Raw genomic sequence first — 12,500 nt, 5'->3', positions numbered from 1 at the left:
CTTTGTATGTAAGCTACACTGACTGAAATACTAAACGATGTAAATTCAAAAGTGGTTCCGGGGGCTCTATCATTGATAATTTTTCATCAGTGGCATGACAAAAAAGACATGAATGTACCAACATGGGGGGAGCGTGTCGATACTCCTCCGTACACACACGTGTGTGTGTGTGTGTGTGTGTGTGTGTGTGTGTTGTTGTTGTTGTTGTTGTTGTTGTTGTTGTTGTCTTCTTCTTCAGTTAAGCGTCTTTTAGCCATAAGTGTTATTTGACAAAGATAGGGGGGAAAAGACGGCTACTGGTGAGGGAAAAGTAACTGTTCATGTGTGTGTGTGTGTGTGTGTGTGTGTGTGTGTGTGTGTGTGTGTGTGTTGGATAATTATAATTGGTGAAATTTTGCTTAAAAATTGAGATTACAATAAAAAAAACATCCCTATAACAAAATGCTAATGATAATAGTAAGCGAACTTGACTAATCAACAAAGATTTGAATCGGTATGATTAAGCATTAATAACCAATATAATGTAATGCGATTAGCAACATATAAACAGGTAAAAAAAGATATTAATTACTTGTATGATTTATTTACGGCATATGGTTTTGAGGGGTGGGGTTATGCGTCAGTGTTTGCATGGATTGTTCGTGTTTTCGATTCTTTTTATTGATTGTTTTCACACACACACACACACACACAGCGTTTTGCTGCTGTAAGATGTAGCACGGACAATTCATGTTACATAATTTGTAATACATAAAATAAAGACGGCGCGTGTGCATACACTGACATTGTTGGACCTCGATATATTATCACCAACCAGTAAAGTTTACCCCCACACACACCCCTCCCCTCGGCTCCCCATTCTTTGGCCAAGCCGCCGCACTATGCTTTGATCCCGCCGCTGCCTGAAACAACCTTCCAACCTTTTATGGGCCACTCTTATGGCCTTTTATGGCCCCATCTTGGAGCGCCCCACCCCAGATGCAGATGTGAAGTGGCCGACGAGACGTCACACATAAGACAAAGACCCACATTTAAGTAGAAGAGTAGAATAGGAGGAAAATAGGGGAGGGGGTTGGAATAGGGGGAGAGTGGAGAGATGGTGGGAGTGAGAGTAGGGCAGGGGGTAGATAGTGGGAGGGAGAGTAGGACACACACACCTAGAGAGGGAGTGATGTAGATAGATTTATGTTTATTTGCTCATGTGTGCGTGTCTTTTAACCCACTGTTCATTAGATATATCATATTCCGTGCATGATAAGACGATATCCTAAAGACTGAACAGAGATTTTGATCTTGATGAAGAATTAGCAGACCCACACGGGGAAGGGGAGATAAAAGGATCCCTAAACAAAGCCTGCCTCACCTAGTACCTACTTGGACATCCAACACTAGCGGTCGAAAACAACAGAAGAAAAGAACCAGGAGTCATGCCCTTACTCTGATAATTTGATTTTCTTGTAATCTGTGATCAGATTAACGCTTAAGATACGACGTAAGGTCCATAGGTCAAATGACTAAATTTAAAACTTTTAGCAATGTTGACGTTTTCTTCTTCGTGCGATAAATAGATGTGATTGTAGTGGACGTAATAATGCCGTTTAAATCATGTTTTTGTGTGTTTTATCATATCTCGATTATTCTTTTATTTCGGCGGTATAGGAGACGTTGCTATCATTTCAAGCACAACACAACACATTGTAGATCTCTAGATCAGCACAAACCAGTCTGCAACGGGCTGAAAGAAACGATCGATTCAATTTATGTTCATTCCAGTTAATTCTGTGTCCACTTTTGAATATTTGTATGCAGTAATCATGTCGATGGTGTAATTAATATCACTGTAAGTGTTCTGTCCACAATTTGTGTTTCTTTCCTGTTAATTGTGAACAAGAAACACGAGGTCATGACGTCTTCGAAAACACCCTAGTAGGCTTAACTCAATGGAAAGCGGTTTTTAGAATTTTCGGATTTCGGAACACATCTCAACGAAATAAACTGTTAATGATTCGAAAATACGACTGAATTCGTGAGACCAACCTGTTATTCGTATGATTGTGAAGATTTTTTTTCATACTATGTCCAAGCCAATTTTGGTATTGGCAGACAAAATCATGGCCTGGCTTCGCTGACGAAGATCTAGGAAGGGCGTTGTCCACGTCTGATGCAGGCACGCTCATGGCTGACAAGGCCAATGCGGGAAAAGCAGAGTCGGCCGCAGCGGTTGCAAGGGAAAGTCTGGTCTGGGTTCGCGGCTGCAGCGTTGTGGTTCTTCCTCCTTCTGCGTTTGTTCTCAAGGCTGGCCCTGCGGTTGTTTTCGAAGGAGGAGACAGCTTGGTGGATGGTGCGTCGCCAGGTCTCTCGATCAGCGGCTACTGCGGACCACTGGCGATGGTCAATGTGACAGGCACCGAGAGCTTTCTTCAAGGAGTCTTTGTATCTCTTCTTGGGTGCTCCTCTGTCACGGTGGCCAGTGGACAGTTCGCCATACAGCGCGATCTTGGGCAGGCGGTGGTCCTCCATCCTGGACACGTGCCCTGCCCAACGTAGCTGGGTCTTTAGCAGCACTGCCTCGATGCTGATAGTCTTTGCCTGCTCCAGGACCTCGACATTTGTGATGTAGTCACTCCAGTGGATGCTGAGGATGGTGCGAAGGCAGCGCTGGTGAAAGCGATCAAGCAGTCGTATGTGGTGCCGGTAGGTGACCCAGGTTTCGGAGCCATACAACAGGGTGGGCAGTACAACACCTCTGTACACGCTGATCTTTGTGTCTTTCTTCAGGTGTTTGTTGTTCCATACTCTCTTGTACAGCCTGCCGAATGCGCTGTTTGCCTTTGCAAGTCTGTTGTCGATCTCCTTGTCTATCTTGGCGTCAGACGAGATGGTGCAGCCTAGGTAGCTGAACTGGTGGACCGACTTCAGCTCTGTCTCACCGATGTTGATGTGAGGAGTGTGGAATTCTTCCCGTGGGGCAGGCTGGTGGAGAACTTCCGTCTTTTTCAGACTGACTTCTAGGCCGAAGAGCTGCGCAGCCTCTGCGAAGCAGGACGTTATACGCTGCAGGGCCGCTTCTGTATGGGCGACGAGGGCAGCATCGTCGGCAAACAGAAGCTCTCTGATGAGTTGCTCCAGTGTCTTGGTGTGGGCCTGTAGCCGCCTCAGGTTGAATAGGCTGCCATCAGTGCGGTATCTGATGAAGATACCGTCGTCGTCGCCAAGATCTTCAGTGGCCTGTTGGAGCATCATGCTGAAGAAGATCGTGAAGAGGGTCGGCGCGAGGACACAACCTTGTTTCACTCCATTTCCAATTGGGAAGGGCTCCGAAAGGTCGTTGCTGTGTCTGACCTGTCCACGCTGTTCCTCATGTAGTTGGATGACCATGCTGAATGCAGACAAAATATTTCCAGAGAAAATGGCAATGTTAAAGTTTACCACGTACGGACACATCGATACGCACACACACACACACACACACACACACACACACACACACACACACACAGACAACTGAACACCAGGTTAAAACACAGACTCACTTTGTTTACACAAGTGAGTCAAAAACTGGCGACTGATCTCGCTACTGAATCCCATATACAAAATTGGTTCTTCTTGTACTGCTTCCAGAATAAAAACGAGTATTGCCAGCTTTCATAAACGAAGATCAGACAGGATTTTTAAGTGGGCGATACATAGGAGATAATATTAGACTTAGTTATGATACAATTTATTATCTTACAGATAACAGTTTACCAGGACTCTTGCTATGTGTTGATTTTGAGAAAGCATTTGACTCCCTGAATTGGACATTTATGACAAAAGTACTAAAAGCTTTTTGCTTTGGCGAAGATATTTGCTCTTGGATTGAAATATTTATTTTACAAAATATCAAGTCAGCTATAATAGTTAATGGACAAGCATCCCAGTGGTTTGAAGGCAGGATGATCCGGTTTCACCATATATTCTTATTCTCTGCGTTGAAATTCTAGGAATTACGGTTAGAGAAAATAAGGATATTCAAAGTACATCAACTGGTGATAAGAAACATAAGATAGCACAGTTTGAAGACGATACTCAGATGATGTTAAACGGTAATGAATCCTATTTTTACAGAAACAATAAATACGTTTAACAAATCTGGAAATATATCAGGATTACAAATGAATTATGAAAAGACATTAGCAATTTGGCTGGGAAGCAAATATAAATTAGTTACAGTTTATATGCCACACTTTAAGATAAATGGAATCCAACAGTTTTTAAGATATTAGGAATATGGCTTAGGATGCAAGGATGTGGATAATTGAATTACTCAGAAAAATTCGAGGAAATTAAAAAGTTATTAAAGTTATGGATAAAACGTATACTTACACCTTCCGTTCTGGAAGGATGTCTTTAATGCTTTTAAATATTTTGCAAGCACGATTTGGCCACAAAATGAAACACAAATGTTGGCCAAACCAATATTTTGTAATAACAAATTTGTTTTGAACAATCTTGAACTAAACAAAAGGGAATGGATACGAGAGGGCATCTGTAATGTTGCAGATCTTTATAAAGAAAACAGTAACCTTATGTCATATGCTGAATTTAGAGAAAAGTATAACATAACCACAAATTTCCTTTCCTATGCTGGTTTATTGAAAGTGATCAAAACTGTCTTGTTAAAATCAAACATGCAAATAGAGAGTAATATGAGAATGCAGTCCCCCGCCTTTTTGACTGAACATTACAAAAAGGTAGCCGTAAATACGTCTACAGGGTCAGGGAAAAGACCTTCCGAATTTTTGTCAGGTATGGAACACCAAATGCCATGGAGACATCAACTGGAAAATAGAACTAAAGAAGAAAAATTAAAAAATTAAAAAATAAAGAAATTAAATTAAAGTGATTTCAGATCAGATTAGTTCATAGGATTCTAACAACAAATATAATTTTGAAGAAGATGGGTGTAGAAACTGAAAACACTTGTACTTTTTGCAAGCGAGAAAAAGAAAATATACAGCAATTTTTTTGGAACTGCGAACGGGTACAGTTTGAAGGAACTCTGAATGAGAAACGTCTTCACCTCACGGAGTTCAAAGTCAATGAAACATTCATACTCTTTGGTTAATCGGAAAAAAATCAAGTCAGATGATGTTTTTGATCTGATTATTCAACTTGCAAAATTGTTCACATACAAATGTAAAATGAATAAATGCATACCATTTTTGAATCCTTTTTCTAAATATTTATTTTTAAAAAAACAACAAAAAACCCCCAACAACAACACGATATTACATTGAAAAGTATATTGCTGTAATCAATTCGGAATATAACAAATTTACCAATAGTTGGTCCTTCTTGATGATGTGCATGTTTAACATGGCTAAAAACTATCTTATCTGAACCTATAATATTCTCGTATACAGCTGAATACAAAATATCATAGTGTACATGGTTTATTTTCTTTTCCTCGTGAAAAAATGTAAAACATCCCCCTCTTTTTCCCTTGTGCTAATCATCTTGTTCCCATGTGCAGACGTGTTACACGAGGTTGCGCGTGTGTATGTATATGTATATATCTATGTCATCGTAAGTTTGTGTGACTTCATGTATGTCTTGATTTAGTTTACGTACGAAAGGGTTCAATTGCAATAGAAAAGAAAAAACCCATCTTTGTACATTATATCAGAATGAATTATGATATGATGTAAAATTATCATCCAGAAGACCTCTTGTGACACTATGTTAAAACTGTAAACACAAAGATGGAATTAAAAACAACAACAACAACAAAAACCCACAAAAACCAAACTATTACAACAACAAAAATTAGAAAACAGAAAAGTAAAAATAATTCCACAGAAAAAAAAGAGGAAACTATCGATAGAAAGAATGGCAATATTGCTTGTACGCTTTTCTAAAAGTATCTTCCCTTCTTTTCGTCTTAGGCCAATAAAACAGTGTCCCTGCAAAACAAAACAGAAAAAAGACAAAAAAAGACTAACTCCTAATGTAATATATAGCAAAATGTTTGACAACGTCCTGTAATGTAATGAAATACAAACATGGTATATAAAAACAACAACAAAACAAAAACCAAAAACAAACTATACACCATAACGCGGTTCTATACAATAAAACAAAACAGTTATTTCTTCTGTCTTCGATCATGAGGTAGTGAGGACAGCTTAGCAAGTAGGTATAGATTTTAACCGAAAGTTTGAAACAAGTCAAGAAACCAGGCCAAGGTTACGTTTTCTTTCGGAAATTACGGTGCAGAACAATGCTGTGACATGATTATGATGAAAGAGATTAAAAGAAATTCAGTAAACAGGCAAACGTATAACATCTGAGTTATCAGCTTTAAAATGAAATCATGCAAATGACGCATTCGCCAAACGGTGGCACCATACAAAGAACCGGGAGTGATTTTAGCACATGTATGTTTGTTAAAAATTAGTGAAAACATTGGTCTTTCTTAGTCATCTTGTCGGCTAACACTAAATCTCACCCTACTGACGCCCCCTCGCAACTAAATTCACAACATCACTAAGGTATAATGTAACAAGAATTTCTTGGGAAAGAACTACTCACACCAGTTCTACTCAGAAGTGTGTTGTAAAAACGTAACTTGGCCAAAAATGTCTTGGAAACGCGTCACTATGTAAACAATCAATGGATACAGAATAAAAGGATTCACAACGAACAGATTAATAATACATCCATGACAAATCTACTGATGGATAGACAGAAAAATAAACTAATGAACAAACAAACAAATGAAGAAACGGATACATAAAAAAAAAAAAAAAAAATGACTGACTACTCTTCGTCTAAAAAACAAACACAGAAGCCCCTAATACACTGCTGCAAAGATGTAAAACACAATATTCTAATTCATTAAAAAAACCCACTAAAGATCGTGAAAACGGACGAGATTATGTAAAAAGTAACCAACCAAACCGCAAAAATACCTCTCATATATCTGACGCATATGATTAAACAGGAGAAAAAAATAAAACGTTGACAACATATTAATGTTTCTCACTTCTCTTCTTGGTACATTTGTACATTCCTTCAGATAATAATTTATTTTTCATTGATATTAAGCTTATACCAATGAAAGGTAGAGCACGATGCTTTGCAAATCAAACAAATATCGGCATCATTTCCAAACCAACATTGCGCAAATTTCTTCAAAACGGAACAGAGTCTCTGTGGGCTTATCCAAATACAATAGACTGAGCAACACACTAGACGCCACGTTCTTGGCATCAGAGATCTTTTCCCATCCCTCTTGCGGCCAATCAGTGGCAGCCTCTGTGCGTGTGTGTATGTGTGTGTCTGTGTGCATGTGTGGGTCTGTATTTTTGAGTGCGTTTGTGCATGCGCGAGAGTGTAAGTGTACACAAGTGTCAGTAGAGTTCTGTGCACGTGCGTGTGTGTGTGTGTGTGTGTGTGTGTGTGTGTGTGAGGGGGAGGTGGGGGTGTGGGGGGAGGTGGGGTAGAGGATGAGGTATGTGAGTGTATGCATGCCTACACTGTGGGAGCAACAGGATATTGGAACGTATATATATATATATATATATATATGAGTGTGTGGAGGAGGGGGGTAGAGGAGGTGCAGGGTAATGTGTGTGGTGTGTGTGTGTGTGCGTGTGTTGGAGCTCATGTACGTTTATATGTATTTGACTGTGCTTTCATATCTGTGAAACTGCATGCTCGGTGCATATCTGTTATGTATGTGTGGGTGTATATGTAAATGTGTGTCTTCATGTTTTACATCTATTTGCTTATTTATCATCATTGTTATCTTATTTATTTATTCATTTTTTTATTTTTTTTTATTTTTTTTTACATTATAGTTATTATTTATTTATTTATTTGTGTAAGCTTATCTATTATTTATTCACCTTTTTTTCCCCTCAAGGCCTGACTAAGCGCGTTGGGTTACGCTGCTGGTCAGGCATCTGCTTGGCAGATGTGGTGTAACGCATATGGATTTGTCCGAACGCAGTGACGCCTCCTTGAGCTACTGAAACTGAAACTGAAACTTATACCAATGACTGTATACTGACCATGCTATTTCTCGATTTGGAAAATGCAAAATTTGGCGAACGCGTTCGTAAGTTCTATTGCGTTGATTTCTACAATGCGTTCAAATTTGTATTGGTTTGCATTACTCTTCAGTCATAATACATATACGTTGTCCTCTGCATGCACGAAAATTCGAACTGCTCCTCTCTTCAGGGAGAGCACACGGCCATAATCCAGCCCCACTCATGTTTGTCATATATAATTATTTCTTTCTCTTTCTTTCCTTCTTTATTTCTTCATCATTATTAGTATTTTTTCCTTCTTTCTTTTTTCTTTACAATTATCATTATTATTATTACTATTAATTTGCTCTCTGCATGTCCCCTTCTGAATATCTCCTGAAGTGGATTTCTGTACAGAATTTTGCCAACGCCAATCTTGTTGGCATGGGGTCTCTTACATGCTTTGGGCGTGGGCACATAGGTGTCACAGCCTGGAAACATATAGTTTCTTTTCAACTGTATGGCATCTAATACTGAGAAACAAGAAAAACCCGCACGATAAAGGACGTGCTCATAACTATATGATTAGATATTCTGTCCACGAATTTTCCCATAAAACAATCTTCAGTTACCATGCACCAAACTTACATTCCAGTTTCGGTAAATGCATCCCTGTTTACATATCTATGACTTTGACTCCCGAAAACAACGATAAAATAATGATGTTAGAATATGAGGCAATCTAAAACGTAGCTGCACACGACTGTTTGTCCAGGAAATATTGGAGAAAAAAAGTCAGCGATGCTGTTTTTGTAGCTGTACAAGAATCATGGTACAGATCTTGCATCTCTGTAAGAATCATGGTTTAGCTAGCTCACACGACTTGTTGAAGCAAATGCTATATATTTATTCATTCATTAATTCTTTGATGAATTTGTTTATTTAATGATAAGGTTTGCCTGTCAACCAGTAATCCAACAAGGAGTCTTATCCCGGTGTGAACTCATTATTTAAGCATCAGTCAAACGTTTTCAGAATCTCTTCCTCCTCTTCCGCTTCTTCTTTCTCATCCGAATTCTCCCCTTCCACCCTCTTCCATTTCTCCTTCTCACTCCGCCCTTCCTTCACAATCTTCTGTGTTTCATTTTCCTCCTTCTCCTCAACCTCTGCTTCCAGTTTCTCATTTCGTTTCTCCATTTCCTCTTTCTCCTGTTTCTCCTTCTCACTCACTCCTTCCCTCACATCCTTCTGCGTTTCTTTCTCGTTCGTCTGTCGGTCTTCTTCCTCCTGATCATCTGTAATTTAAAAAAAAAATTAAAAAAAAAAGACAGTCGATGACTGTTTCTATTATTTGTTTGTTTGCTCGTTTTTTGCATAGCTTGGGTTTATTGTATTTTCTGTCGCTTCAGTCATTATTTCCCAGTCTGCTTCTTTCTTTCTTTGATGTGTTCATTTCCGTGATATAATGACACAGAGAGAGAGAGAGACAGAGAGAGAGAGAGAGAGAGAGAGAGAGCAGGGTTTTTTTGTGAGAAATGTCCCTTTCAGTATCTGCATGAATTAATTGCACTCCCTTAACCCCCCTGACTCCTCCCCCCCCAACTCCCCCACACACAAACGCACACACACCCCTCTTCCAACCAACAACTCCCACCTCTCACAAGATACAATCCCACATTACCTTACACACACACACAAACACACACACACACATGTCCATCACTCACATACAACCCACCACCCACCCGTATTGTCCGGCTCCCTCTCATCCACCTCGGTCCCACACCGCGGGCAATACGCGATGACGTCACAGCACGTGCGACACACGACCTTGTGGCCGCAGGGCTGAAGAGTGACGTCAGACATGGCGTCACAGGAGGCGCACTGGATGCTGGCGCCACGTAGCAGAGCGTTCAGGTGATCCGAGTCCTGCCGTTTATAAGAAACGGCACTCTCGGTGGTTGTGGTAGCGGCTGTGTTGTTGGTTCTGATTGTGGCGTGCTGTGGCCCGATAGAGGGAGGGACCGGGATGATGTTGGATCCGGACGCCGCGGCAAGTAATGGCCTGTTCAAACTGGGAATATACAGCACAAAATCTGGACTCCGGATTCAGAATGGTTTATTTGTCAGGCCATTCACCCATACAATGGAGTGAGCGTAACACAAAATAAGATTCCAAAAACGACATGTTAGTTACTGTCAATATGACATCGCATTCACACATCTTTTCTTAGAGACAGAGAGAGAGAGGGCGGGTGGCAGGGGTGTGTGTGTGTATGTGTGTGTTGGGGTGGAGGGGGGGGGGGGCGGGGGGACGGAGGTGTTGGGGTATTGAGAAAGGCATATTTTAAAAATAAAAGATAAAGCGGAGAAGATAAACGAAAGGCACATATTTTTTTCAAAAAGAATAAGAAGCGGAGGAGGAGGAAGAGAAGAAAGAGATGAGGAGGTGGAGGAAGAGGAGGCTGGGGAAGAGGAGGAGGTTGAGGAAGGGGGGGAGGTGACAGAAGAGGAGGTGGGGGAAGAGGAGGTGGGGGGAGAGGAGGTGGGAGAAGAGGAGGTGGTGGAAGAGGAGGTGGGGGAAGAGGAGGTGGTGGAAGAGGAGGTGGGGGAAGAGGAGGTGGGGGAAGAGGAGGTGGGAGAAGAGGAGGTGGTGGAAGAGGAGGATGTGAAGGAAGAGGAGGAGGAGGAAGAGGAGGTGGGGAAGAGGAGAATGTGGAGGAAGAGGAGGATGTGGAGGAAGAGGTGGAGGAAGAGGAGGGGGAAGAGGAGGGAGGTGAAAGAAGAGGAGGTGGGGGAAGAGGAAGGGGTGGGGGAAGAGGAGGAGGTAGAGGAAGAGGAGGTGGGGGAAGAGGAGGTGGGGGAAGAGGAGGTTGGGGAAGAGGAGAAGGTAGAGGAAGAGGAGGTGAGAGAAGAGGAGGTGGGGGAAGAGGAGGTTGGGGAAGAGGAGGAGGTGGGGGAAGAGGAGGAAGAGGAGGTAGGGGAAGAGGAGTTGGAGGAAGAAGAGGTGGAGGAAGAGGAGGTGGTGGAAGAGGAGGTGGTGGAATAGGAGGTGGGGGAAGAGGAGGGGGTGAAAGATGAGAAGGTGACAGAAGAGGAGGTGGGGGGAGAGGAGGATGTGGAGGAAGAGGAGGAGGAGGAAGATGAGGTGGGGAAGAGGAGAATGTGGAGGAAGAGGAGGATGTGGAGGAAGAGGTGGGGGAAGAGGAGGGAGGTGAAAGAAGAGGAGGTGGGGGAAGAGGAGGAGGTGGGGGAAGAGGAAGAGGTGGGGAAGAGGAGGAGGTAGAGGAAGAGGAGGTGAGAGAAGAGGTGAGAGAAGAGGAGGTGGGGGAAGAGGAAGGGGTGGGGAAGAGGAGGAGGTGGGGGAAGAGGAGGAGGTGGGGGATGAGGAGGAGGTAAGGCAAGAGGAGGTTGGGGAAGAGGAGGAGTTGGAGGAAGAGATTGAGAAAGAGGAGGTGAAGGAAAAGGATGTGGAGGAAGGGGAGGAGGTGGGGGAAGGGGAGGAGGTGGAGGAAGAGGAGGAGGTGGGGGAAGAGGAGGAAGTGGAGGAAGAGGAGGTGGAGGAAGAGGAGGTGGGGGAAGAAGAGGAGGTGGAGGAAGGGGAGGAGGTGGGGGAAGAGGAGGAAGAGGAGGTAGGGGAAGAGGAGTTGGAGGAAGAGGAGGTGGGGGAAGAGGAGGTGGGGGAAGAGGAGGTGGAGGAAGAGGAGATGGGGGAAGAGGAGGAGGTGGAAGAAGAGGTGGAGGAAGAGGAGGAGGTGGAGGAAGGGGAGGAGGTGGGGGAAGGGGAGGAGGTGGGGGAAGAGGAGGAGGTGGAGGAAGGGGAGGAGGTGGGGGAAGAGGAGGAAGAGGAGGTGGAGGAAGAGGAGATGGGGGAAGAGGAGGAGGTGGAGGAAGAGGATGTGGGGGAAGAGGAGGTGGGGGAAGAGGAGGTGGGGGAAGAGGAAGAGGTGGAGGAAGAGGAGGTGGGGGAAGAGGAGGAGGTGGGGGAAGAAGAGGTGGAGGAAGAGGTGGAGGAAGAGGAGGTGGGGGAAGAGGAGGTGGAGGAAGAGGAGGTGGGGGAAGAGGAGGTGGGGGAAGAGGAGGAGGAGGAAGAGAAGATGGGGGAAGAGGAGGTGGGGGAAGAGGAGGTGGGGGAAGAGGAGGAGGTGGAGTAAGAGGATATGGGGGAAGAGGAGGTGGGGGAAGAGGAGGTGGGGGAAGAGGAGGAGGAGGAAGAGAAGATGGGGGAAGAGGAGGTGGGGGAAGAGGAGGTGGAGGAAGAGGAGGAGGAGGAAGAGAAGATGGGGGAAGAGGAGGTGGGGGAAGAGGAGGTGGGGGAAGAGGAGGAGGAGGAAGAGAAGATGGGGGAAGAGGAGGTGGGGGAAGAGGAGGTGGGGGAAGAGGAGGAGGTGGAGTAAGAGGATATGGGGGAAGAGGAGGTGGGGGAAGAGAAGATGGGGGAAGAGGAGGTGGGGGAAGAGGAGGTGGGGGAAGAGGAGGAGG

The 12,500-nt window shown here is 43.6% G+C and overlaps 1 protein-coding gene across 2 annotated transcripts in view; it reads right to left on the bottom strand.

The window, feature by feature from the left end:
• Positions 1-3,598: 3,598 nt before the first annotated feature.
• LOC143287544 (uncharacterized) overlaps positions 3,599-12,500 on the bottom strand; it is an 85,257-nt gene continuing 76,355 nt past the window's right edge. Inside the window, exons 18-19 of one of the 2 annotated variants that reach the window (XM_076595602.1) lie at positions 9,764-10,092; positions 3,599-9,313 (exon numbers count right to left, since the gene is read on the bottom strand). In XM_076595602.1, the coding sequence (XP_076451717.1) occupies positions 9,036-9,313; positions 9,764-10,092 (607 nt within the window). In that variant the 3' untranslated portion in view covers positions 3,599-9,035. The remainder of the gene's footprint in view (positions 9,314-9,763; positions 10,093-12,500) is intronic. The other variant, XM_076595601.1, reaches the window with a different exon arrangement.

This window comes from Babylonia areolata, chromosome 11, assembly GCF_041734735.1.
Source record: "Babylonia areolata isolate BAREFJ2019XMU chromosome 11, ASM4173473v1, whole genome shotgun sequence".
Classification (NCBI taxonomy): Eukaryota; Metazoa; Mollusca; class Gastropoda; order Neogastropoda; family Buccinidae; genus Babylonia; species Babylonia areolata.
The sequence above is the reverse complement of the archived record's forward strand: the minus strand, read 5'-3'. Positions and strand labels throughout refer to the sequence as shown.